General features: G+C 41.7%; 2 protein-coding genes across 11 annotated transcripts; one reads left to right on the forward strand and one right to left on the reverse strand.

The window, feature by feature from the left end:
* Window positions 1-1,852: 1,852 nt before the first annotated feature.
* Window positions 1,853-26,647, reverse strand: LOC133631470 (outer dense fiber protein 2-like). Of its 9 annotated transcripts, none has more exons than XM_062023678.1 (17): window positions 26,275-26,647; window positions 18,136-18,301; window positions 17,910-18,057; window positions 17,717-17,848; window positions 17,543-17,617; window positions 14,045-14,116; window positions 13,157-13,273; window positions 12,911-13,096; window positions 12,735-12,844; window positions 11,857-12,661; window positions 11,614-11,724; window positions 9,991-10,095; window positions 7,900-8,058; window positions 6,575-6,675; window positions 3,158-3,413; window positions 2,978-3,100; window positions 1,853-2,094 (listed from the first exon to the last, which is right to left on the reverse strand). In XM_062023678.1, exons 1-17 carry the CDS (start codon window positions 26,330-26,332, stop codon window positions 1,930-1,932), a joined length of 2,889 nt encoding a protein of 962 aa, XP_061879662.1. In that variant the 5' UTR covers window positions 26,333-26,647; the 3' UTR covers window positions 1,853-1,929. The 9 variants fall into 9 exon arrangements, 8 of the variants coding, with proteins under 8 accessions (XP_061879662.1, XP_061879667.1, XP_061879661.1 ...); XM_062023683.1 differs by having other exon boundaries at window positions 2,989-3,100; window positions 11,857-12,664; XM_062023677.1 differs by having other exon boundaries at window positions 11,857-12,664.
* Window positions 18,858-24,880, forward strand: ift22 (intraflagellar transport 22 homolog (Chlamydomonas)). Of its 2 annotated transcripts, none has more exons than XM_062023685.1 (5): window positions 18,858-19,137; window positions 21,839-21,921; window positions 23,478-23,564; window positions 23,888-24,090; window positions 24,170-24,880. In XM_062023685.1, the coding sequence occupies exons 1-5, from the start codon at window positions 19,099-19,101 to the stop codon at window positions 24,316-24,318; spliced, it is 561 nt and encodes a 186-aa protein (XP_061879669.1). In that variant the 5' UTR covers window positions 18,858-19,098; the 3' UTR covers window positions 24,319-24,880. The 2 variants fall into 2 exon arrangements, with proteins under 2 accessions (XP_061879669.1, XP_061879671.1); XM_062023687.1 differs by having other exon boundaries at window positions 21,839-21,893.

Genomic DNA, 26,647 nt, shown 5'->3' on the forward strand with positions numbered 1-26,647 from the left:
TGTACAAAGCAAACTATATAACCTGCTAGCCAAGAATGTACAACAATTCTTCTCAACAAAAGATGAGAAATATAACCTTAGAGGAAAATGTCATTTAAAACATTTGTATGCACGTACAACACTTAAAACCTTTATGCGTCTTCCTTGTTTACTCAGTTACTTTATAACAGTGGTTCTTAACCTTGTTGGAGGCAACAAACCCCAGCAGTTTCGTATGCGCATTCACCCAACCCTTCTTTAGTGAAAAATAAAATGTTTTTTTTCAAATTCAAGACAAAGTTATATGTTTTTGGTAACACTTTAGTATGGGGAACATATTCTAAGTAACAAAGACTTCATTTAGTTATTTGGACACTAGGGGAACATCCCATCCATCCATTCTCTACCGCTTGTCCCTCTTTGGGGTCACGGGGGGTCGCTGGAGCCCATCTCAGCTGCATTTAGGTGGAAGGCGTGGTACACCCTGGACAAGTCGCCACCTAATCGCAGGGCCAACACAGATAGACAGACAACATTCACACACTAGGGCCAATTTAGTGGTGCCAATCAACCTATCCCCAGGCGCATGTCTTTGGAGGTGGGAGGGGCCTATCCCCAGGTGCATGTCTTTGGAGGTGGGAGGGGCCTATCCCCAGGTGCATGTCTTTGGAGGTGGGAGGAAGCCGGAGTACCCGGAGGGAACCCACGCAGTCACGGGGAGGACATGCAAACTCCACACAGAAAGATCCCGAGCCCGGGATTGAACCCAGGACTGCTCAGGACCTTCGTATTGTGAGGCACATGCACTAACCCCTGTGCCACCGTGCTGCCACTAGGGGAACATATTCTAAGTAATAAAAACTTCATTTAGAGTTATTTGGTTAGGGTTATAATAAGGCCATGCCAAATAAGGCATTAATAAGTACTTAATAATGATTAGTTAAGAACCAATATGTTACTAATTTGCATGTTAATAAGCAAGTAATTAATGGTGAATATGTTCCCCATACTAAAGTGTTAGCATGTTTTATTACTGGTGCACTTGATGAAGCGTGCATGAACATCACCTTGTTCAAACAAAACCAACACAGTGCATAAACTCACAACAAATGACACACCTGCAAATCAGTCTGACTTCTGCTGTTGTCGTATCCGTAATATGCCGAAGTTTTTATTTACACGATGAGTCGGGCGTGTCTTGACCTCCACCGAGCCCGACTCACCCAACCCCTAGGGTTCCATCCAACCCAGGTTAAGAACCACTGCTTTATAACAAGGGTGTCAAACTCATCTGAGCTCCAGTTCAATTTGAACGTCTCAAAGAAAATGTGGCTGCTTGTTCATGTTGATTAAAGTATGTTTGCTACAAGGAGCATTGGGATTATTCATTGACTTTCATCACTAGATGTCAAGGTCAAACAAGATTGGAGGCATCACGCACCGTGCGTGATAATCCTGTTCAAGTACAGGACTATTTATCAAACAAGATTGGAGGCATCATGCACCGTGCGTGATAATCCTGTTCAAGTACAGGACTATTTATCAAACAAGATTGGAGGCATCATGCACCGTGCGTGATAATCCTGTTCAAGTACAGGACTATTTATCAAACAAGATTGGAGGCATCATGCACCGTGCTTGATAATCCTGTTCAAGTACAGGACTATTTATCAAACAAGATTGGAGGCATCATGCACCGTGCTTGATAATCCTGTTCAAGTACAGGACTATTTACTTTTCCATGGTGGGACAAGTGGTAGAAAATGGATGGATGGATGGTTGCTGTTTGCTTTTCTTTATATCTTAAATACTGCCTGTTTACCTTGTTTTTACAATATTTTGAACAATCATATTTACTTCTTGTGACAATAACCACCGATAGGAATACTTTATTGAAACAAGATTGCTCCAAAAACTGATATAAAAAAATAGAAACAATTAAAATCCTCACTATAGAAAACCGGTGGACCAAAAAGTAGGACTTGAATCTTCGAATATCATGAGAAAAGAGTTTTTTAGGAAGTTGATGTAGTCCTGCAGGTTTTTCTTGTGCCTCTCACACTGTTCCAGATTGAGCTGCAGGTCTTTCACACGCATCTCAGACTGTATTTCCGCCTAAAAAGAGACACACTCGCATCAAGACTCAAAGAAAACACATTTTTGGGTGTAATAATAGATGATAAAATGACCTGGAAACCTCATGGAAAAAATATACAACATAAAATTGCAAGAATGTTCTAGACCAAAAATGACTTCATATTGTCTACTGCTCACGAGTGTTACATATCTGACTTATTGTGTAGAAATATGGGGAAATAACTACAAATATGCGCTTCATTCACTAACTGAGTTACAAAAAAGATCAATTAGAATAATACATCATGTTGGATATAGAGAACATACAAACACTTAATTTATTGAATCACAAATATTCAAATTCAACCATTTGCAAACATGTAAAATGATGTACAAAGCAAACTACAACCTGCTAGCCAAGAATGTACAACAATTCTTCTCAACAAAAGAGAAATATAACCTTAGAGGAAAATGTCATTTAAAACATTTGTATGCTCGTACAACACTTAGAACATTTAGCATATCAGTATGTGGAATTAAATGATGGAATGGATGAAGCAAAGAAATGAAAGAAAGCAGCAATATGATTGACTTTAAGAGACTGTTCAAACTACAAGTGTTCACTAAGTACACACAACAACAATTATGATCAACATCTTCAACCCTTTTTTTTTCTTTTGAGATAAAGATTATTTATGTATGTAATATTAGTTTGCTTACTCTAGTATATTATTTATATATTCGCTGTTGTGTTACAGAGAACAAAGAAATGGGATAAAATTGCTATGGCATGAAAAGTGTGCTGTAATGAAAGAAGTGGAAATGTGTGATGCCTTACATTGTATCGTATGTATGTTCCAAATAAACTGAAAGTGAAACTGAACTGAACTGATCCACAATGAGCTCAAAGTGTGTTGCTTACTGTCAACTTGCTCTGTCTCAGAAGCTTCAGCTCGTTATCTATTCTGTTCTTCTCAACCTCCAGTGCGTGGACGGTGGTCTGGAGGTCCTCTTTTTTCGAGGTTTGTGCTGTTAAGTTTGTGACCTAAACATGGGGAAATTAATTCCTCAATGGTGTCAATGTTTACTATGAGAAGCGCACCTGTTGGCTGAGAGCTTGGCACTCGGCAGAGCGCTGCTGGAGATGGCGGGCGAGAGCGTCGCATTCGCCCGAGCGCTGACCCATCTGCTGTTTGAGAGCCTCGCACTCCTTGGAGCACTGACTCAGTTGCTGTTTGAGAGCCTCGCATTCGTCCGAGTGCTGACTCACTTTCTGTTTGCTGTGGTGAAGAGCTTCTTCCTCCACCTTCAGCTTCACTTCCATCTTCAGCTTATTTTCATGCAACTCATCTTCCTTTCTAAAAGGTACACGGACATTTTATCTTGGCATTTCAAACAGAAGGGTAGCGTTCCACAGTATAAACCCATAGATTCCATCCATCCATCCATTTTCTACCGCTTGTCCCTTTTGGGGCGGCGGGGGGTGCTGGAGCCTATCTCAGCTGCATTCGGGCGGAAGGCGGGGTACACCCTGGACAAGATCATTTGAGAAAAAAAAAATATATATATATATACACTAGCGTTCAAAAGTTTGGGGTCACATGTAAATGTCCTTATTTTTGAAGGAAAAGCACTGTACTTTTCAATGAAGATAACTTTAAACTAGTCTTAACTTTACAGAAATACACTCTATACATTGCTAATGTGCTAAATGACTATTCTAGCTGCAAATGTCTGCTTTTTGGTGCAATATCTACATAGGTGTATAGAGGCCCATTTCCAGCAACTATCACTCCAGTGTTCTAATGGTACAATGTGTTTGCTCATTGGCTCAGAAGGCTAATTGATGATTAGAAAACCCTTGTGCAATCATGTTCACACATCTGAAAACACTTTAGCTCGTTACAGAAGCTACAAAACTGACCTTCCTTTGAGCAGATTGACTTTCTGGAGCATCACATTTGTGGGCTCAATTAAACGCTCAAAATGGCCAGAAAAAGAGAACTTTCATCTGAAACTCCACAGTCTATTCTTCTTCTTAGAAATGGAGGCTATTCCACTAAATTGTTTGGGTGACCCCAAACTTTTGAACGGTAGTATATATATATATATATATATATATATATATATATATATATATATATATATATATATATATATATATATATATATATATATACACAAACAAATTCATCCAGCATTACTTGTCACATTCTCATGGGACTGGGTGTGACCTTTAGTCTGTTGATCCAACTCTGTTCAGTAGATGGCATTGCAACTCTTTTTTACACAAGTCTTTTCAAACATCATTTTACAAAAATTGGTACATTTTTATTGACAAAGCTCTTCTGGGACTATTGCCCAATTATATTTGTGCATTGATTTCACAGAGAAGTACCAATTGTTATGCTCTGATGTTGTTCTCTGTCACTTTTGCTGGCACTGAGCTGGTGAAAAAAGCTTTTGTCTCTGCAGCTCTTTGTGTTTGGAACATGTTACAGAGAGACTGGAAGCTGCCTGAATTTCTATCCTGAAATGCTTTTAAATCTAAACTGAGAGCCTCTGAAGGCGCCTCAGTTATCTGTAACTGTTTGACTTGATGTCCATCCTGTCATTTTATGTGTAACTTTGCTGCCTCTTGGCCAGGACTCCCTTGAAAAAGAGATTTTTAATCTCAATGGGATTTTTTCCTGGTTAAATAAAAGTAAAAAAAAGAATAGACCAATAAAACCCAGAGAAACGTATAGTCAAAGGAGCATAAATCTCAGAGAGCTGGACTTTCATCTCTACTAAACGGACCGCATAAAAGAAAGAAGCTTTCTGGGAAGACAGAGTATGCTTCTAGATAAACTCAAGTTGGTGCACAGATGTCAGTATTGAAAGCATTCATGCATGCAGCCCGCATATGGATAGTTGTTCTTTTGTTAACTGTAAACCGGTTTATTGACCACAGGAGTTCTCCTGGTTTATTGTGCAACACCACCTCAGGCTTGCATAACAGAAGTGTTCCAGCACCTGGCTGACTATATTGCAGACGTGGAGACTTTCTGCTCATCATTTTAACGGAGCAAATTTAAACCACCAACTCCCCAAATGCAGACATCATATCAAGGGCCCCACAGGGCCACTGCTACACAGTAATAAAAGACTCCTGATCACTCTGTTCCCCATGCAGCTTTAGGACTCTGATCACTGACTGATCCACATCAACCCAACCTATAGGCAGAAGTTAAAAACTGCTCAAAGGAACAAAAATAGCAGTTACAGGCCGGCCTTGATTGGAGTGTCATTCCGTGGTGGCTACAAATCGCTGGCGTTCCACTTCCTGTGGAAAACAGGGGTCACATCCAGCACTGGCGCCCCCGGGGTGTGTTCCCTCCCCACTGCTTTTCTCCCTCTATCTACACTAATGACTGCACCTCAGGGCATCTTTCTGTGAAACTTCAAGAGTTTCACAAAAGGCTTCATCCAACAGCTGGCTCTCTGGTGCAGTCAGAACCTTCTGGAGCTGAACCTGCTTTCTGCGACAACTAAAGAAGATCAACCTGGCCTAAGAGCTGCTGATCTTGTTTGTTTTACACCGCCATCTTTCTGTCTGTCCTGTGCACCGAAACAAAAATGTAGTTTTTTTGGCCACAATACCCAGCAATATATTTGGAGCAGAAAAGGTGAGGCCTTTAATCCCAGGAACACCATGTTTACCGTCAAGCATGGTGGTAGTAGTATTATGCTCTGGGCCTGTTTTGCTGCCAATGGAACTGCTGCTTTAAATGGGACAATGAAAAAGGAGGATTAGCTCCAAATTGTTCAGGACAAGCTAAAATCATCAGCCCGGAGGTTGGGTCTTGTTGGGTGTTCCAACAGGACAATGACCCCAAACACACCTCAAAAGTGGTCAAGGAATGGCTAAATCAGGCTAGAATGAAGGTTTTAGAAAGTCCTGACTTAAAGGTGTGGACAATGCTGAAGAAACAAGTCCATGTCAGAAAAGCAACACATTTAGCTGAACTGCAGCAATTTAGTGGTCAAGTGGTCAAGCAGAAGCTTGTGGATGGCTACCAAAAGCGCCTTATTGCAGGTCAACTTGCCAAGGAAGCAAATATTAACATTGCTGTATGTATACTTTTCACCCTCACATTTTCAGTAGAGCCATAATAAATTCATAAAAGAAGCAAACTTCATGAATGTTTTTTGTGAGCAACAAGTATGTGCTCCAATCACTACATCACAAAAATATAAGAAATGATTGTAAAGTGAAGACAGCCATGACATGATGTTCTTTACAAGTGTACGTACACTTTTGACCACCACTGTACATGGAAAGATGAAGTTGACAGTATTCAAGCGCTAGCGACTCTGTTTGTACGATGTCATCAGTTCATGGATTGATTGAGATGACTGAATACAAATCCACTTGAAATACTGAAAAGTCCCAAAGAAGAGTGCAAATAGAGGATTCATGGAATAGTATCCAAATAAATGTTAGCAATAACACAATTCACTGTTTTAATTGTCTTACCTTTGAACGGCGTCCACTCGCTCTTGCAGCTTTGCCATGGCCTCCTCTGCAGACTCTCTGCGCTCCACAGCCGACCTCACCATGTTTTCTTGAGTCTCCACCTAAGTGGTTTGAGAGGAACATGCATTTGACAGGAGTCACTTATATTGTTTGCGGATACATCTCACCTCAAACGCCACAATACTTTACAAGCTCAAGTAGAGAGGTCAACTTAGTGCTTCGGTATGCAGTATCAATATTACAATAAACTGCATTTTATATGTTTATATTAACGGTTACTATATTTGGTATTTGATTAGGAAAGCAGTGTAGCTCAGAGCCTCAATCTGTCCCCTTTACTCTAAGATCTGTTCAAATAAATCCTGTAAATGTAGTGTTTCTCTTTCATCCTGACGATTTGGGTCAATTTCAAGATGCGTTAATATTACTTAGGTTGTAGATGGGAGAATGGCTATTTTGCTGTTTAGATTTTTTTCTTCATAATTGTTGTACCTTATTATTAGGGATGTCCGATAATGGCTTTTTGCCGATATCCAATATTCCGATATTGTCCAACTCTTTAATTACCGATACTGATATCAACCGATACCGATATCAACCGATATATGCAGTCGTGGAATTAACACATTATTATGCCTAATTTGGACAACCAGGTATGGTGAAGATAAGGTCCTTTTTTAAAAAATTAGTAAAATAAGATAAATAAATTAAAAACATTTTCTTGAATAAAAAAGAAAGTACAACAATATAAAAACAGTTACATAGAAACTAGTAATGAATGAAAATGAGTAAAATTAAGTGTTAAAGGTTAGTACTATTAGTGGAGCAGCAGCACGCACAATCATGTGTGCTTACGGACTGTATCCCTTGCAGACTGTATTGATATATATTGATATATAATGTAGGAAGCAGAATATTAATAACAGAAAGAAACAACCCTTTTGTGTGAATGAGTGTGAATGGGGTGGGTTGGTGCACTAATTGTAAGTGTATCTTGTGTTTTTTATGTTGATTTAATTTTTTTTTAAAAACAAACAAACAAAAAAAAAAACCGATACCGATAATTTCCGATATTACATTTTAACGCATATATCGGCCGATAATATCGGCAGGCCGATATTATCGGACATCTCTACTTATTATGCTTTCCTACTGTCATAATTATCAATAGATTTTATGTAATAACCTATAATTCTATTGTTATAATTTGAATGTATAGAATAATTTAACATATATATATATATATATTTGTTATAATGATCAGTAAATACACCTAATATGATTCTTCCCCTGGCTGATTAGCATAACCTGTCCTGCTTGCACACCTTCAACTGCAACTGCCTAATGGTCTCTGACTGTCCTGAGCACTTCATCTCGCAGCGTTGCAGCTTCTCCTTGCAATCCAGGAGCTTGACTTCAGCCACCCTCGTTGTGTCGGGGATGTGCTGCAGTTGCTCCACACCGCCCTGCAGCTCCTGCCTCACCTGGACAAATCAAACTTGACGGATGGACAGGTGGCGTGCTGCATGTCGCTTATGCTAGCTGAGGTCATTTATCTGGTGTGCAAATGCTGCTCACAGCAAAGCTGCAGAGCTTCACACGGTGGTCGCAGTATACTCGGTACCTCAATTTAAGATGAAAGTTGTCTCCTGGCTAATCGTTGTGCTTTCAGTTGCAAGAAAACATTGGAGTTACAAGCATCCCTGGCACTAAATGCCCAAGCGAATGTTAAAGTTAAAGTAGCAATGATTGTCTCACACACACACACACACACACACACACACACACACACACACACACACACACACACACACACACACACACACACACACACACACACACACACACACACACACACACACACACACACACACACACACACACACACACACACCTAAGTGTGGTGACATCTGTCCTCTGCATTTAAATGTCACAGGGAACCACATAAGATCCGCCCCAAACATCTTGTCTTAGGCACAAGCATTAGCTTACAGCTAAAGTTTGGCATAACTTTCTTTTTACAAGCATGGAAATAAAGAAGGGAAGAGTGGATGGTGAGATGGACAGGCGGATCGGTGCGGCGTCTTCAGTAATACGGACGCTGTATCGACCCGTTGTGGTGAAGAAGGAGCTGAGCCGGAAGGCAAAGCTCTCAATTTACCGGTCGATCTATGTTCCCATCCTCACCTATGGTCATGAGCTTTGGGTTATGACCGAAAGGACAAGATCACGGGTACAAGCGGCCCAAATGAGTTTCCTCCACCGGGTGGTGGGTCTCTCCCTTAGAGATAGGGTGAGAAGCTCTGTCATCCGGGAGGAGCTCAAAGTAAAGCCGCTGCTCCTCCACATCGAGAGGAGCCAGATGAGGTGGTTCGGGCATCTGGTCAGGATGCCACCCGAACGCCTCCCTAGGGAGGTGTTTAGGGCACGTCCAACCGGTAGGAGGCCACGGGGAAGACCCAGGACACGTTGGAAAGACTATGTCTCCTGGCTGGCCTGGGAACGCCTCGGGATCCCCCGGGAGGAGCTGGACCAAGTGGCTGGGGAGAGGGAAGTCTGGGTTTCTCTACTTAGGCTGCTGCCCCCGCGACCCCACCTTCGATAAGTGGAAGATGGATGGATGGAATTAAAGAAAGTAAGTGTAAAGGCAGCGTTTTTTTGAGACACCAGAGTTTTAAGTTTAGAGCTTTATCACTGAAGCAATTACGCTCCTAAATTGAGGTATGACTGTATTTGCAATGCATCACAAAATATTATTTAAGGCATACTTGCCAACCCTCCCGTTTTTAGCGGGAGAATCCCGATATTCAGCGCCTCTCCCGACAACCTCCCGGCAGACATTTTCTCCCGACAAACTCCCGGTATTCAGCCGGAGCTGGAGGCCACGCCCCCTCCAGCTCAATGCGGACCTGAGACTGAGTGGGGACAGCCTGTCCTCACGTCCGCTTTCCCACAAAATAAACAGCTTGCCTGCCCAAAGACGTCATAACATCTAGGGCTTTTATAGAGTGCACAACTGCGCACACAACAAGGAGACGAAGCAGAAGAACGAGGAAATTACAGACATGGCGGCCGAAATGATATACTCATCATGAACGGAGAAGTTAAACAGGACAATACTGCCATCTAATGGATAGCTACTGGAACACTGAAATTCAAGTATTTTTTTTTTTTCTTCTATGTAAATAAAATAAAAAATATATATATATTTATAGCTAGAATTCACTGAAAGTCAAGTATTTCATACATACATATATATATATATATATATATATATATATATGTATATATATATATATGAAATACTCGAGTTGGTGAATTCTAGCTGTAAATAACCACGCCCCCCCCCCCCCCCCCCCCACCCGACCTCACGATATTGGAGGTCTCAAGGTTGGAAAGTATGATTTAAGGATTACCTCATCGTTTTTTTCCCCTTGTCCGGCTTTAAGGATTTCAATTTCTTGTAAAAGATTTTTACATTGGATCTTGGTGTTGTTTAGGTCCATTTCAAGCTCTGCCACCTAGAAGACATAGATGTTAAAATTGTATCTTAGTTTTGTTAACTTCTCTTTGTACATATTTATACAATGATGACCACAGAGATGCTTCTTTTTAATTCAATATTATGTTAAAAAAAAGCCCATTCTTTTAACTTTTACAATGATTTGCATGATAAAGTGGAAAAGTAAATGTTGGCTCTTACTGACCATGAAGACAAAATGCACAAACAGCAGAAACAGAAGCAATGTTGGAATAATAGTGGTGAGGAGTAAGTCAGCATTAATAGAGCTGATGAGTTCAATAGGCACTTTTCCACTGCAGGGACTTTTTCTGGAGGGGAAAGTTCCCCCTGTGTTTCCACCAAAAACTACCCTAACTACTAGATTTAGTTCCTCGGAAATCTTTTGGATTGGGACTTTTCTAAGTGACCAGGAACCTTTTCGGGGGTGGGCTGTGTGGTATCAAACACTGATTTGTTGAACAGTTAGGGGTGTTCCTAAAACTTCTTTGAAACACACGACTGCCATTACAATATACGCCGCTACTTTTTTATTTCTTGTGTATTTCTAGTTTAAAAAAACTTGACCACAGAGAAAAAGACCAAAAATGAGCTTTTGACATGAAGGAACTTTTGTGGGGCATCTTTGTGCTGATCAGTGGAACTATTTTGGAGTGTTTTTACTCAGCCGTAGTCTTTAAACTCTGTGCAGTTTAATGTTGTTTATTCGTTTTTACAAACTTCATTTCGTTACGCGAAGCTACGAAAAGTGGACAGACTCTTTTCAAGGTATTTACGGGGGAGTATGAAGCCAGACTCGAAGTGGCGACCTCAGCTGCTTACTACTCTGACTTTGTTGGATAAATGTGAACTAAAGGAGGCGGCACACGAGGTAAATACCATCAAATATGAACTATTTACTTTATTATTCGTTGTAAAAATGTATTAAGTGTATTTACAGCTGACCCTCTTGAATTCATCATTTAGTGAGAGGACGACTTTCTGACTGTTGGACATCGCGGCCAAAAGCCTGACTTTTTATGAACAATTGGACACACTTTATTTTTCAATCATCTTGTTTTGGTTATGATTGCTTTGTATTTCAATGACTTATGTTTTAGCAAAAAAACAATGACCTAATATTGTCTGTTTATTTAATTGTATCAGTGTAGAAATATAGTAAACCACTCCTCAATACATCATCAGCCTGATTTGTATAAACTACCCTGAACTGTGAAATGCGGTGGAAACACAAACCACACAAGTCTACAGGAACCTATAGATCTAGGAACCAGAGGTCTTTTGGTGGAAAAGGGCCTAATGTAAAGAAAAACAGTACAGAAAGCCTGCTGGATGCTTGACCTATCATGAAACTCCCATGCAGCCTCTTGTGGAGGTGATACAAACTCCCATCAGGATGTTGCCTACAGCTGCAGCTGTTAATGATGTCGTCTTTTGACTAACCCCAAATACAGGTTATTTGCTTTAGTAAAGCATGAACACAGGGGATAATTGGAGCGTTAACACCGCCCATCTTTACCCGATTTTGATATTGTTGAATTGTGTTGTTCTTCTCTCGCGATGCATTCTTCTCTTTACCAAGGGCCGCAGAGCATTCAGCAAGCTGCTTTTCCTGCTGGGCAAACGATGCCTGCAGACACACACCAACGTAGATTAGATGACAATTATAGTGTGTACACATAAACACTATAATTACACAAGCATCATGATCTTTGCAAATGTGACTGGAGGGTTTGGGTGTACCTAATAATATGGCCTGTACCTTGTGCGTTGCATCGCTGGTGCTGGGCTGCTGCTGCTGCTGCACCATCACCACGTTTATTCCACACACCTTGTCCTGTTCCTCCTTCCTTGTTTCCCTCTCCTTGTGCCATTCCATCTCCTTTCTCTCCTCCTCCACAATTGTCATCCTCTTTCTGTCCTCTTCAATCTCCATCTCCTCCTCCACAATCTCCATCCTCTTTCTGTCCTCTTCAATCTTCTTTCTCTCCTCCTCCAGAATCTTCATCCTCTTTCTTTCCTCTTCAATCTTTCTTTCCTCCTCCAGAATCATCCTCTTTCTGTCCTCTTTAATCTCCTTAAGGATCTCCATCTCCTTTATGTCCTCCTCTTCAATCTTTCTCTCCTCCTCCACAATCTTCATCCTCTTTCTGTCCTCTTCAATCTTTCTCTCCTCCTCCACAATCTTCATCCTCTTTCTGTCCTCTTCAATCTTCTTTCTCTCCTCCTCCAGAATCTTCATCCTCTTTCTTTCCTCTTCAATCTTTCTTTCCTCCTCCAGAATCATCCTCTTTCTGTCCTCTTTAATCTCCTTAAGGATCTCCATCTCCTTTATGTCCTCCTCGCTCTCATTCAGGACCGCAATCTCTGTTCTTTCCGCCTCGCTCTCCATTTCCTTGTGCCAGTCCCATTCCTTTATTTCCTTCTTTCCCTCCTTCAGCAGCTCCAACTCCATCTTTCTTTCCTTTTCCCTCTCCTTGGACACCTCTATAATCATCATTTTTTCATTATCTATCTTCTCTCTTCCGGTGTCCACCTGCAAGTCCACTGGGAGGCCGTTGGCTTGTCTACTTTGTAATTCCCCAAAACAGACAGTTAAAAGTGGCTGTAATGTGCAAGTGCAAGATAGCAGCTACCAACCTTTGCAGAAACCCCACATGAGCACCGACTTTGTGGTTCCCCTTGCTCAGCTGCTCCTTCTCTCGCTTCCATGTTTCCTTCTCTTGCTGAAGAAGGGTCAGCTGCACGTCCTGCGTAAAGACAAACCGTCAACGACAGCAACTGGGAGGGTCCGACCCCATCGACCATCGGCCCACCCTTTCCCTGAGCTGGCAGTAGCATTTGTCCAGGCCGGCCTCGAAGCGCTCGGCTCTCTGCTTGTGCGCTCGCGATGCTTTCTTTAGGGCCTCTTTTTCCTTCGAGCTCTGCTCAGAAAGAGACGCTAAGGACGCCTTCAGCTCTTCTATTTCCGCCTTGTGCTGAGTCTGGGCTCGCTCGAGTACCTAGAGAAGAAGGATGACGTCACACACAGCACATCTTGGAACATTTTTTTCTTCTTTAACCTTCACTTGCACTGTCAGTCGATTGTTGTCTGCTTCTTTGCTGCGTAGCTGCCCCTGCGTACGAGCGCGATTGGCCTCAGAGGACTTGGCCATGTTGAGAGCGCTCTTCATGTTCTCCTGCGGTCATCAAGGTTGATATGCAGTATGAAGAATCTAGTCATTGTTTTCAAGTAGTCAGTGTAAAGCTTTTATAGCAATATACAAACCCCAAAAGCAGTGAAGTTGTGTAAATGGTAAATAAAAAGAGAATACAACAAATCCTTTTCAACTTATATTCAATTGAATGGACTGCAAAGACAAAATACTTCAAGTTCGAACTGGAAAACTTTGTTCTTTTTTGCAAATATTAGCTCATTTGGAATTTGGTGCCTGCAACATGTTTCAAAAAAGCTGGCACAAGTGGCAAAAAAGAGTGAGAAAGTTGAGGAATGCTCATCAAAGACTTATTTGGAACATCCCACAGGTGAACAGGCTAATTGGGAACAGGTGGGTGCCATGATTGGGTATAAAAGCAGCTCGCCACCAAGAACGAGACGATTTTAACATGTTAGAAAGTGACAAAGAAAAACCTTTTGTCTTCTTGTCTGTCATAATGATTGTGAACAGGCAACATTTAAAAAAAAGTGCAGTTCCCCTTTAAAAAGAAGCACAATCTTCTATCGCAAAAAGAACCAAAAACCGTGACTACAAAAGCGTGACAAGATCCGAACTGGATTGTATGAAGAGGTCCACCTCTACTTGTGTTGCCAGCTATTTAGACGATAATGACGGTTTGTTGACTCATTTTCATTGGGTAGTCCAGCTATATTGTGATACAAGCTGTACACTGACTACTCTAAAGTATACCCAAGGGGACTGTTATGAAATGTGCTAACATGCACTCATCACCTGCTCAAGTTGCTGCAGACACATGAGCTCCTCCGCTCTTTTTTCTGCTACAACCAAGTCACCTTTAAGAATCTTGAAAAACAGATCAAAGGGAAAAACACACGGACATTATGTACAATATGGACAAAATAATGCACACCTTAAAGGCCTACTGAAATGAAATGTTTTTATTTAAACGGGGATAGCAGATCCATTCTATGTGTCATACTTGATCATTTTGCGATATTGCCCTATTTTTGCTGAAAAGATTTAGTAGAGAACATCGACGATGAAGTTCGCAACTTTTGGTCGCTGATAAAAAAGCCTTGCCTGTACCGGAAGTAGCGTGATGTCACAGGTTGAAAGGCTCCTCACATTTCCCCATTGTTTACACCAGCAGCGAGAGCGATTCGGACCGAGAAAGCGACGATTACCCCATTAATTTGAGCGAGGATGAAAGATTTGTGGATGAGGAACATGTGAGTGAAGGACTAGAGTGCAGTGCAGGACGTATCTTTTTTCGCTCTGACCGTAACTTAGGTAAAAGGGCTCATTGGATTCCACACTTTCTCCTTTTTTTATTGTGGATCACGGATTTGTATTTTAAACCACCTGGGATACTATATCCTCTTGAAAATGAGAGTCAAGAACGCGAAATGGACATTCACAGTGACTTTTATCTCCACGACAATACATCGGTGAAGCACTTTAGCTACAGAGCTAACGTGATAGCATCTGTCTCAAATGCAGATAAAAACAAAATAAATAAGCCCCTGACTGGAAGGATAGACAGCAGATCAACAATACTACTATCAGGAGACACCGAACCAAACACTGGACCTGTAAATACACGGTTAATGCTGTGCCGCCTGTCGAAGCCTAGCAATGCTGTTGCTAACGACGCCATTGAAGCTAACTTAGCTACAGGACCTCGTCAGAGCTATGATAAAAACATTAGCGCTCCACCTACGCCAGCCCTCATCTGCTCATCAACACCCGTGCTCACCTGCGTTCTAGCGATCGACGGCGCGACGAAGGACTTCACCCGATCATCGATGCGGTCGGCGGCAAGCGTCGGATAGCGCGTCTACTATCCTCAAAGTCCTCCTGGTTGTGTTGCTGCAGCCAGCCGCTAATACACCGATCCCACCTACAGCTTTCTTCTTTGCAGTCTTCATTGTTCATTAAACAAATTGCAAAAGATTCACCAACACAGATACTGTGGAATTTTGAGATGAAAACAGAGCTGTTTGTATTGGGATACAATGTGTCCGAATACTTCCATTTCAACCATTGACGTCACGCGCATACGTCATCATACATAGACGTTTTCAACCGGAAGTTCCCCAGGAAATTTAAAATTGCAAGTTAACCCGGCCTTATTGGCATGTGTTGCAATGTTAAGATTTCATCATTGATATATAAACTATCAGACTGCGTGGACGGTAGGAGTGGCTTTCAGTAGGCCTTTACGGAAGTGAAAATGAAAGAACATATGGAGTTTGTTTGCAGCTATAATAGCCCATCCACTGTTGTGGAAAAACGTTCTACATTGTTTGTGTGACTTTTTGTTCATTCTACCAGAGCAGCTGATGTTAGGGGGTTATTGACATCCAATGTCTTGCTTTGTGCACTGGTAACAATAAAGGGCCCTCCCTAAACTGACCCCACAAAAAAGATCACAAACAATTGTGTATGCCTTGCTCAGATGAAAAACTAAAATGAGGTCTTAAAAATGCATTGTGATTTTATTTACATACTTCTGGTATTGAGTAGACGTATGTGAATTTTTTAACATATAGTGTGCTGTTAGAGTTTGAGAAAGTGATTACATTACCTTCTACAAAACCCAAAACTAGTGAAGTTGGCACTTTGGGTAAATGGTAAATAAAAAGAGAATACAATGATTTGCAAATCATTTTCAACTTATATTCAATTGAATAGACTGCAAAGACAAGATACATAACGTTCCAACTGGAAAACTTTGGTAATTTTTGTAAATATTAGCTCATTTTGGAATTTGATGCCTGCTACATGTTTCAAAAAAGCTGGCACAAGTGGCAAAAAAGAGTGAGAAAGTTGAGGAATGCTCATCAAAGACTTATTTGGAACATCCCACAGGTGAACAGGCTAATTGGGAACAGGTGGGTGCCATGATTGGGTATAAAAGCAGCTTCCATAAAAAGCTCAGTCATTCACAAACAAGGTTGGGGCGAGGGTCACCACCTTGTCAACAAATGCCTGAGCAAATTGTTTAAGAACAACATTTCTCAAGCAGCTATTGCAAGGAATTTAGGGATTTCACCATCTACGCTCCGTAATATCATCAAAAGGTTCAGAGGATCTGCAGAAATCACTGCACGTAAGCCATGATAATATGGACTTTCGATCCCTCAGGCGGTACTGCATCAAAAAGCGACATCAGTGTGTAAAGGATATCACCACATGGGCTCAGGAACACTTCAGAAACCCACTGTCAGTAACTACAGTTTGTCGCTAAATCTGTAAGTGCAAGTTAAAACTCTACTATTCAAACCGAAAGCCATTTATCAACAACACCCAGAAACGCCACCGGCTTAGCTGGGCCCCGAGCTCTTTTAAGGTGGACTGATGCAAAGTGGAAAACTGTTCTGTGGTCTGGCGAGTCCACATTTCAAATTGTTTTTGGAAGCTGTGGACGTCGTGTCCCCTGGAACAAAGAGGAAAAGAACCAGCCGGATTGTTCTAGGCGTAAAGTGTAAAAGGCAGCATGTGTGATGGTATGGGGGTGTATTAGTGCCCAAGACATGGGTAACTTACACATCTGTGAAGGCACCATTAATGCTGAAAGGTACATACAGGTTTTGGAGCAACATATGTCGCCATCCAAGTAACGTTACCATGGACGCCCCTGTTATTTCAGCAAGACAATGCCAAGCCACGTGTTAAAACAGCATGGCTTCATAGTAAAAGAGTGCGGGTACTAGACTGGCCTGCCTGTAGTCCAGACCTGTCTCCCATTGAAAATGTGTGGTGCATTATGAAGCCTAAAATAGCAGAAGGGAGACCCCCGGACTGTTGAACAACTTAAGCTGTACATCAAGCAAGAATGGGAAAGAATTCCACATGAGAAGCTTCAAAAATTGGTCTCCTCAGTTCCCAAACTTGTTGTTTAAAGGAAAGACCATGTAACACAGAGGTAAAAATGCCCCCGTGCCAACTTTTTTGCAATGTGTTGCTGCCATTAAACTCTAAGTTCATGATTATTTACCTGCATGATTATTCTTAGTTTGAACATGAAATATCTTGTCTTTGCAGTCTATTCAGTTGAATAGAAGTTGAAAAGGATTTACAAATCATTGTATTCTCTTTGTACTTACCATTTACACAATGTGCCAACTTCACTGCTTTTGGGTTTTGTACAATAATAACATGTACATTAAATTATGTTATAAATAGGCTCCAGCACCCCCTGCTACCCCGAAAGGGACAAGCGGTAGAAAATGGATGGAAATATAAAAGTGTATTCATAAAACACACCTCAATTTCACGCTCAGCTTGTAAGATCTTATTCAGCAAAGCGTCAATCTTGGTGCCTGCGTCAATCCGGTCCATCTGTTTAAAGTTAATAATGATAAAAGGTACATAAACGTGCTCATTAAGTTTACAATAAAGCTGCACACTGCGCTGTGTAAGCTTGAATTGATGACTGACCTCCTCATCCAGGAGCTGCTTCAGTCTTTGCCGCACGGCTTTGTTTATTTGCCGAAAGTCCTCCATCTTCTGCAGCAGGATTCCTCTCTGCCTGGCAACTCGCTGCTTGTTGACTGTGGATGATTTTGCATCCTAAAGAAGAGATGTTGATTGAGTTTGGAGAATACTTGCTCACAGGACGTGATAAACATACTTTTAGTATATCTTTTAAAGACACAAGCTGTGTGGCTGCACAGACAATCTCGGCTTCAGCATCCGTCAATCGCTTCACAAAAGACCCAAATCCTTTGTTGTTGTCCCCAAGAATACATGGACTCTGCGCACTGAATGGACTGCATGGACTTTGAAAAGTGACAGAAACGGGTCGTAAATTGATTTAATCTGTAAGTATTTGTGCATGCATGACTCTTGGAACTCACCAGTGAATTTCCACCTCCGGGGTCCTGTTAAGACCGCTGCTCGTCCAGATCTTCTTTGTCGGTCCATGAGGGTTGTCAGGGTCCCTGCAGGTCAGGGTCACACCAAACCTGGTTGGGCTGGGGTCACCGGGGGGACTCGTCTGCTCATCCTCCGGACACATAGCACCTGTCATTGGTGCAGCATAAACAACAACATACGGTTAAGACAGTTCAAATGTTTGATGAATGCCATTGGAGTTTTTTAGCCTTGTATTAAGTTGAATTGTTTAATGAATGCTATTAAATTTTGTTTCAGCCTTGTGTACATTTGAAATGTTTAATGAATGCTGTTTGATTTGGTTTCAGCCTTGTGTACATTTGAAATGTTTAATGAATGCTATTAGATTTGTTTAGCCTTGTCATTAGCTTATGTCGTCAAGTGTCGACACGGAAGCGCAACACAGACACCCCGTTGTGACGTTTAAGTATGTCCTTTTACTCAAACAATAAAGCAGCTTGTACATCTAGTGAAGAAACTGTGTTGATAATGAAGTATATTGATGTTTACAATATTGACTTACTGCTTTGTTTGGGATGGCGAACACTCCAAACTGTCGTCTGCTTCTCAACTCTGATTTGAAAATGATTGGCCAGTGAGGGAACAGTTCGGTGACGTCACACCACTTACTCGCTGTCAATTCGCTGCCGGAAGAGGAAGTGGGCGGGACTTCCCCGCCTAAAAGCAGTCATTGGCTGACGCCATGGAAACGACGCGGAAGTGTGGCGTTACAAGCTCGGCCAACATGCTATATACTAGCACAATGTATGCTCATTCTTTTTAACATTAACGCCTTCCAAGTGTTCTATGACAAACGTACATTTAATGCTTAAAACCAACCATACTTCGAGTTACCTTGTTCTTGTCGTCGCGCAGTCAGTCAAAGTTAGCTGCTTCGCTAATGCTTCTCCGACCCCGCTGCTGAAATGATCAAAGCTAAAATACTCCTAATTGGTCCAAACGAGGTAAGCAAATAAACACTTTTTCACACAAACGTTTTGTATAAAAGGGCACAGTTTAATTAGAACGGTTGATTAGTTCATTGCAAGACCACCAACAAGTAAACCACGAATTGATTAACGTGGACCCTGACTTTAAAGAAGTCGAACAACTTATTTGGGAGTTACCATTTAGCAGAGATGGGTAGAGTAGCCAGAAGTTGTACTCAAGTAAGAGTACTGTTACTTTAGAGATGTATTACTCAAGTAAAAGTAAGGAGTAGTCACCCAAATATTTACTTGAGTAAAAGTAAAAAGTATGTTGTGAAAAAACTACTCAAGTACTGAGTAACTGATGAGTAACCTGTTCGTTTAATGATGACGGCAACAAATAATGCACAAAAACATAAAAATAGCAATTAGCAAATTCAGAGCCAGGAATATCTCTTAAGCAACTAAAACAATAATATATTAAATAATAATACGTTAAAATAAAATAAAAATAAGGCAAATTGAGCCACAATAACTTAACAGCACCATAGGCTCAGTAGGCATTGATTGATTGATTGATTGAAGCTTGTATTAGTAGATTGCACAGTACAGTACATATTCCGTACAATTGACCACTAAATGGTAACACCCCAATACGTTTTTCAACTTGTTTAAGTCGGGGTCCACGTTAATCAATTCATGGTAAACACACTGTGCACTTCTGATGGGTGTTTCTATAATTGTGCGTGTGTGTATGAGGCTGCAGTGTGTTAATAAATGTCCCCACACAATGTACATTTGACAGTGATTCATAGCAGGGAAGCTAACATCAGCCAAAATATCTACTAACGTTGCTTACCGCCATGTGCTTCCTCAAATTTGACGTTGTTGTTTTGCTGCTGAAACTTTGGTCACATGACCGCCTGGCTCGGTTTGATTGGTGAAACGGAGTCAAACGTCACCAGTGACTGTATTTGATTGGTGAAACGGAGTCAAACTTCACCAGTGACTGCATTTGATTGGTGAAATGGAGTCAAACGTCACCAGTGACTGCATTTGATTGGTGAAACGGAGTCAAACGTCACCAGTGACTGCATTTGATTGGTGAAACGGAGTCAAACGTCACCAGTGACTGTATTGATTGGTGAAACGTAGGCATGTGATGGATCCTACTTTGAAGGTCTGTCTGACAAAGCAAAACAAACAAAGCGTGCATTAACAGATGGATAAAAATCAGTAGCGAGTAGCGAGCTGAATGTAGATAAATGGAGCGGAGTAAAAGTACTGTTTCTTCTCTATAAATATACTCAAGTAAAAGTATGTTGCATTAAAACTACTCTTAGAAGTACAATTTATCCCAAAAGTTACTCAAGTAGATGTAACGGAGTAAATGTAGTGCGTTACTACCCTCTTCTGCCATTTAGTGGTCAATTGTACGGAATATGTAATGTACTGTGCTATCAACTAATAAAAGTTTCAATCAATCAATCAAAAACAAATAGACTGCTGCTAGTCGACTGTGGATTCCGTCCTGGTCGTGGAACAACTGACCAGGTCTTTACTCTTGCGGGAATCCTGGAGAAGGCCTTGGAGTATGCCTATCCAGTCTGCATGGGATTGATTGAAACTTTTATCAGTAGATTGCACAGTACAGTACATATTCCGTACAATTGACCACTAAATGGTAACACCCCAATAATAAGTTTTTCAACTTGTTTAAGTCGGGGACCACATTAATCAATTCATGTGCTTTGTGGATTTGGAGAAGGTGTATGACCGGGTCCCCTGGGAGGTGCTGAGGGAGTACGGGGTGAGACGGATTTCTAGGCAGAGTCGTAGCCATGGCGGAGAGGGTATACGTCTCGGCGGGCTAAAGGTTGCGTCACTGCTGTTTGCAGATGATGTGGTCCTAATGGCACAATCGGTTCGTGACCTTCAGCTCTCACTGGATCAGTTCGCAGCCGAGTGTTCAGCGGCTGGAACGAGGATCAGCATCTCCAAATCTGAGGCCATGGTTCTCAGCAGGAAACCGATGGTTTGTACAGTCCAGGTAGAGAACGAGACTCTGTCCCAGGTGGAGGAGTTTAAGTATCTCGTTCACGAGTGAGGGAAAGATGGAGAAGGAAATCAGCCGGAGAATGGGAGCAGCTGGGGCAGTATTGCAGTCTCTCTGCTGCACTGTTGTGACCAAACAAGAGCTGAACCAGAAGGCAAAGCTCTCGGTCTACTGAGCTATCTACATGACCGAAAGAATAAGATGGCAGATACAAGCGGCCAAAATGAGTTTCCTCAGAAGGGTGGCTGGCATCTCCCTTAAAGATAGGGTGAGAAGTTCAGTCACCCGAGAGAGACTCAGAGTAGAGCCGCTGCTCCTCCGCTCGGTAAGGAGTCAGCTTAGGTGGTTCGGGCATCTTGTGCGGATGCCTCTCCAGCGTATCCCTAGGGAGGTCCTTGTTGCACGTCCCACTGGGAGGAGATCCCGGGGCAGACCAAGGATCAGATGGGGGGGGATTACATCTCCTTTCTGACCTGGGAACGCTTCGGGATCCTCCAGGAGGAAGTTGCTAATGTTGCTCTGGAGAGGGAAGTCTGGGGGTCTCTGCTGGAGCTGTTGTCCCCCGCGAGCCGGATAAGCGGTTGAAGATGGATGGATGGATAGTCGACTGTAAAAATAAGCCATGGCAAGGAATACATCTTTTCCAGCATTTGTTTAACAGGCCTCCTCTGTCTGTTTCAGAGTGGGAAAAGTGTCCTCGCAAACTTCCTCTCAGATGCAACGGAAAATGTGGGAGGTGAATACAGACCCACTCAAGCAGTCAGGTACTTATGTTACAAAACCAGGGAAGTTGGCACGTTGTGTAAATGGTAAATAAAAACAATACAATTATTTGCAAATCCTTTTCAACTTATATTCAATTGAATAGACTGCAAAGACAATATATTTAATGTTCACACTGAGAAACTTGATATATTTTTGCAAATAATCATTAACTTAGAATTTAATGGCAGCAACACATTGAAAAAAAGGCATTTTCACCACTGTGTTACATGGCCTTTCCTTTTAACAACACTCAGTAAACGTTTGGGAACTGAGGAGACACATTTTTGAAGCTTCTCAGGTGGAATTCTTTCCCATTCTTGCTTGATGTACAGCTTAAGTTGTTCAACAGTCCGGGGGGGTCTCCCTTGTGCTATTTTAGGCTTCATAATGCGCCACACATTTTCAATGGGAGACCGGTCTGGGCTACATGCAGGCCAGTCTAGTACCCGCACTCTTTCTATGAAGCCACTCTGTTTTAACACATGGCTTGGCATTGTCTTGCTGAAATAAGCAGGGGCGTCCACAATAACGTTGCTTGGATGGCAACATATGTTGCTCCAAAAGCTGTATGTACCTTTCAGCATTAATGGTGCCTTCACAGATGTGTAAGTTACCCATGCCTCCGGGTGGTTCTTTTCCTCTTTGGTCTGGAGGACACGACGTCCACAGTTTCCAAAAACAATTTAAAATTTGGACTCGTCAGACCACAGAACACTTTTCCACTTTGCATCAGTCCATCTTAGATGAGCCCAGCGAAGCCGGCTGCGTTTCTGGGTGTTGTTGATAAATGGCTTTGGCTTTGCATAGTAGAGATTTAACTTGCACTTACGTGTGTACCGCCTGAGGGATCGAAGGTCACATTGGTTGTCGTCCTTGCTGCCTATGTGCAGTGATTTCTGTAGATTCTCGGAACCTTTTGATGATATTACGGAGCGTAGATGGTGAAATCCGTAAATTCCTTGCAATAGTTCGTTGAGAAATGTTCTCAAACTGTTCGACAATTTGCTAGCACATTTGTTGACAAAGGGGTGACCCTCGCCCCATCCTTGTTTGTGAATGACTGAGCATTTCATGGAAGCTGCTTTTATACCCAATCATGGCACCCACCTGTTCCCAATTAGCCTGTTCACCTGTGGGATGTTCCAGATAAGTCTTTGATAAGCATTCCTCAATTTTCTCAGTCTTTTTTGCCACTTGTACCAGCTTTTTTGAAACATTATATTAGATAGTACTTTGTTGATCCCCGAGGGAAATTAGATAGATATGTTGCAGGCATCAAATTCCAAATGAGCTAATATTTGCAAAAAATAACAGTTTCTCAGTTCGAACGTTAAGTATCTTGTCGTTGCAGTCTATTCAATTGAATATAAGTTGAAAAGGATTTGCAAATCATTGTATTCTCTTTTTATGTACAAAATACAAAACGTGCCAACTTCACTGGTTTTGGGTTTTGTAAATTGTGGCAATCCTCAATACTAACAGCGGCTTTTTGATGTCAGGAGAGAAAAGATTGCATGATCACATGAATAGTTTTGTTTGCCTCATTTGCTTGCAGGATACTGGAATTTGAATCCCAACTGGAAGGTAGCGGTGACATGAAGTCATGCGAGGTGGAGCTGTGGGACTGTTCCGGAGATTTCAAGTGTGTTCAGTCACCTCTTTGAGACATTTGTGATGGAGGGCTATATAAGTCAACGTTGACTGATTGATTGACCTCTGTCATACACTCAACATTGTCTACATCAGTGATTCCTAACCATTTCCTGCAGCACATTAAAGTGGCGTAAAATATCATATTTGCCGGGAGAAGTGATCCAGTTTTACGTATTGGTCAGAAAATGAATTACTAGCACTATCAATAATGTATCTTTGTTCGAGTTATGCCAGACAGACAATTAAATGTTGTTCCAATCACATGACAGAAGATCCATTACAACTTGTCCACTTTAACAATTCTTCTTGCAGATTTGAGTCTTGCTGGCCTGCGCTCATGAAGGACTGCAGCGGCGTGGTGGTCGTTTTTAATCCCGAAATTCCTAATCATATTAAAGAAATCGAGTCCTGGCACTCCATGTTCATCTCCTCTCAGGGGTTGCAGGAGAGCCAGTGTCTGCTCGTCGCTCACCACAAGCCTGGCAGTACAGCAGAAGAAGGTCGGCTGGCTTTAGGTAATCCTTCTTCAAGCTTCGCACATGATAAAGGAATTTTGCTTTGAGTTCTTGAGCTAACATGTTCATTTTCATGCAGCGTCACAGCTGAGCAGACTTCCACTTATTCACTCTGACGTGGAGGAAGAACCGGAGGACGTGAGGAGAGCTTTCTGCAGCTATTTGGGAAAAGTTGTAAATACACTTTCGGAAAGCCGCGAGAGGGAGGAGATGTCTATCATCACCTAGCAGCATATTCAATCTAACCCAGTATCTAACCACTTTTTAACCAGCGTCATTTATTTATTACCTGTCCAAAAACTGTATGCTTATTGTTTTATGTTCATTCACAGTTTATAAGCCTTGCACAGAAAAATACTAAGTATAAATAAATGTTCAAGATACAGGACTGTACATGCTTTTAAAAACATTTGTTTGTATGATTTGCAGTAAACTGTTACGTCTCTGCGGCATGGTAGCGGTAGTTGTGACCCTAAGGTGCGGAGATAGGAGACAACGTGCAGGTAAGAGTATTTAATGATCACCAAATCACCAAAAATGATTCCCAGGCGCGGCCACCGCTGCTGCCCACTGCTCCCCTCACCTCCCAGGGGGTGATCAAGGGTGATGGGTCAAATGCAGAGAATAATTTCGCCACACCTAGTGTGTGTGTGACTGTCATTGCTACTTTAACTTTAACTTTTTAATGTTAAAAAATATAGTGCAGCAGGGAAGTTCACGGAAAGCACAAGCAAGCTGTGCATGTAAAGCAAAATGAGCTAAGCAATCAATGAAAGCATACCAACACAAGACAAACGATGTTCCAGCAGCAAGAGGCGGGTAAAGCTGGCATATAAACCCTCTTGATTAGTGATCAGGGACAGGTAAAGCATGTGTGCATACCATTATATTGGTAAAACATCTGTGCATAGGCCAAATCATTGCAATGTCCCCTCTTCTTGAAACAGCTCTTTTATTGGATCAGGTGTACCTAATGAAAGGGCATGCACTGTAGGTGTCCAAACATTGTTGTTGGCAAAGAGAGACGAGCAAAGGCCTGGCTTTCTTCAATGATGGTGTGTCATGGTGGTTCTACTGCATAACTTCATCATAAAGAGTCCAAGTTTGATCCTGCGTTGACTCCTCACAGCTGTTACAACAGTTGCACTTGAAGGCTGGGAAGGTTTGTGATGAGCGGAACTTAGCCACTGTGAACAACAAGCTGAAGTGTTCACGGAGCGAGCTAAGTCCTGCACCTCGTCCAAACTCTTCTGTTGACATGTGAAGTGTAGAATATCTACCTCTCAGCAGCTCTACTAGGATTAAAGGTCTCAAACATCTTACTTTTCTCATTGGACAACTTTGAAGGAGTCTCACAGATCCCATAATAGTGTATTCATGTCCAAAACCTGCCTTTGAAACTGGCAGTGGTGGCCCTGGATCATTTGGGGCCCTAAGCAGGATTTATTTTGAGCCCTACTAGCATTACAAAATGTTTAACGCTATTTTATTCATGTGAAATAACTTTTATACTTTTTAAATTACACTTGAATTTAATTTAACACACGTTTGGAAATAAAATAAATTGTTGACAAAAAAATATTCAGTAGTTTATTCTGGTGGTATTTAACACACGACTCTAGTGGCTCCCTGGACCTCTTTCAGAGATGTGTGAAGATGGAAAATAATATATTTTCAGTAGAACAAACATGACACAAAGCTTCCTAATTGTTATAAATCCCACTCTTTATATTAAACATGCCTCACTGACTGTGTACATGCACACTAACTATTAAAGATGTTGTACATGCACACTGTAACCAGGGGTGCAAACTAACTTTTTGACCAACTCGCCAAGTGGCTAGTAGGTGAAAAAACATACTCGCCAACCATATTTTTTACTCGCCAAATGCCAAAACAAACTATTTCCTTTACCATTGTATTCCGCCATGTAGAAGTGTTCACGTCACAGTGTTCACTATTTACCAATTTTAAATCCCCAGACATGGCATGAAAATATATCAGCAGCACACTGCTACCACTATCATTAAACTATCCAATCCTGCCACTGTAACATTACATCCAGACATCAAACTATATATCAACACTGTCACTGTCGATGTGTAACCACAATCATTAAACTGTCACTTTACATCCATGGCATTTGTAATGTAAATATAAACACAGGACACAGCTAACAATTACCTGCATTGCCAGACGTAGTCGGTGATGGGTCGACCTTTCTTGGCGATGGCGTGCGCATTTCGGAAAAGAAGCTTCATCTTCTGGGTGTTTACGTCCGAGAGTTTAGTGAGAACTTGCACCGAGGGCGCTTCATGGAGTGGGGCAGACTTGGCTTGCTTTATTTTCATATTTTTGTCGTGGTTGCGAGTGCCTTCATGTGATATTATACTTTCAACTTTCATCGAGGAGCAGCCCACAACAAAGTGACTCGCCTGACTTTTTTTGTCCTTTCCAAAAGTTGTGCACACAGTGCAAAACATGATGTTGTTCTTGACAGTCAGCCAGTCGCGTTTTTTCCCTGCATCGTCGTATAGCCACTTCGTCTGAAACTTTC

This window comes from Entelurus aequoreus, linkage group LG16, assembly GCF_033978785.1.
Source record: "Entelurus aequoreus isolate RoL-2023_Sb linkage group LG16, RoL_Eaeq_v1.1, whole genome shotgun sequence".
NCBI lineage: Eukaryota > Metazoa > Chordata > Actinopteri > Syngnathiformes > Syngnathidae > Entelurus > Entelurus aequoreus.

Coding starts and splice junctions, on each gene's coding strand:
- ift22 (XM_062023685.1), top strand. CDS start 19,099: ATGATCAAAGCTAAAATACTCCTAATTGGTCCAAACGAG. Junction 21,922..23,477: donor AGACCCACTCAAGCAGTCAG/GTACTTATGTTA, acceptor ATTTGCTTGCAG/GATACTGGAATTTGAATCCC. Junction 24,091..24,169: donor AGAAGGTCGGCTGGCTTTAG/GTAATCCTTCTT, acceptor ATTTTCATGCAG/CGTCACAGCTGAGCAGACTT.
- LOC133631470 (XM_062023677.1), bottom strand. CDS start 26,332: ATGCGCACGCCATCGCCAAGAAAGGTCGACCCATCACCGACTACGTCT. Junction 13,274..14,044: donor GTCTGCAGCAACTTGAGCAG/GTGATGAGTGCA, acceptor TGATGACCGCAG/GAGAACATGAAGAGCGCTCT. Junction 3,414..6,574: donor CGAGTGGACGCCGTTCAAAG/GTAAGACAATTA, acceptor TGTACCTTTTAG/AAAGGAAGATGAGTTGCATG.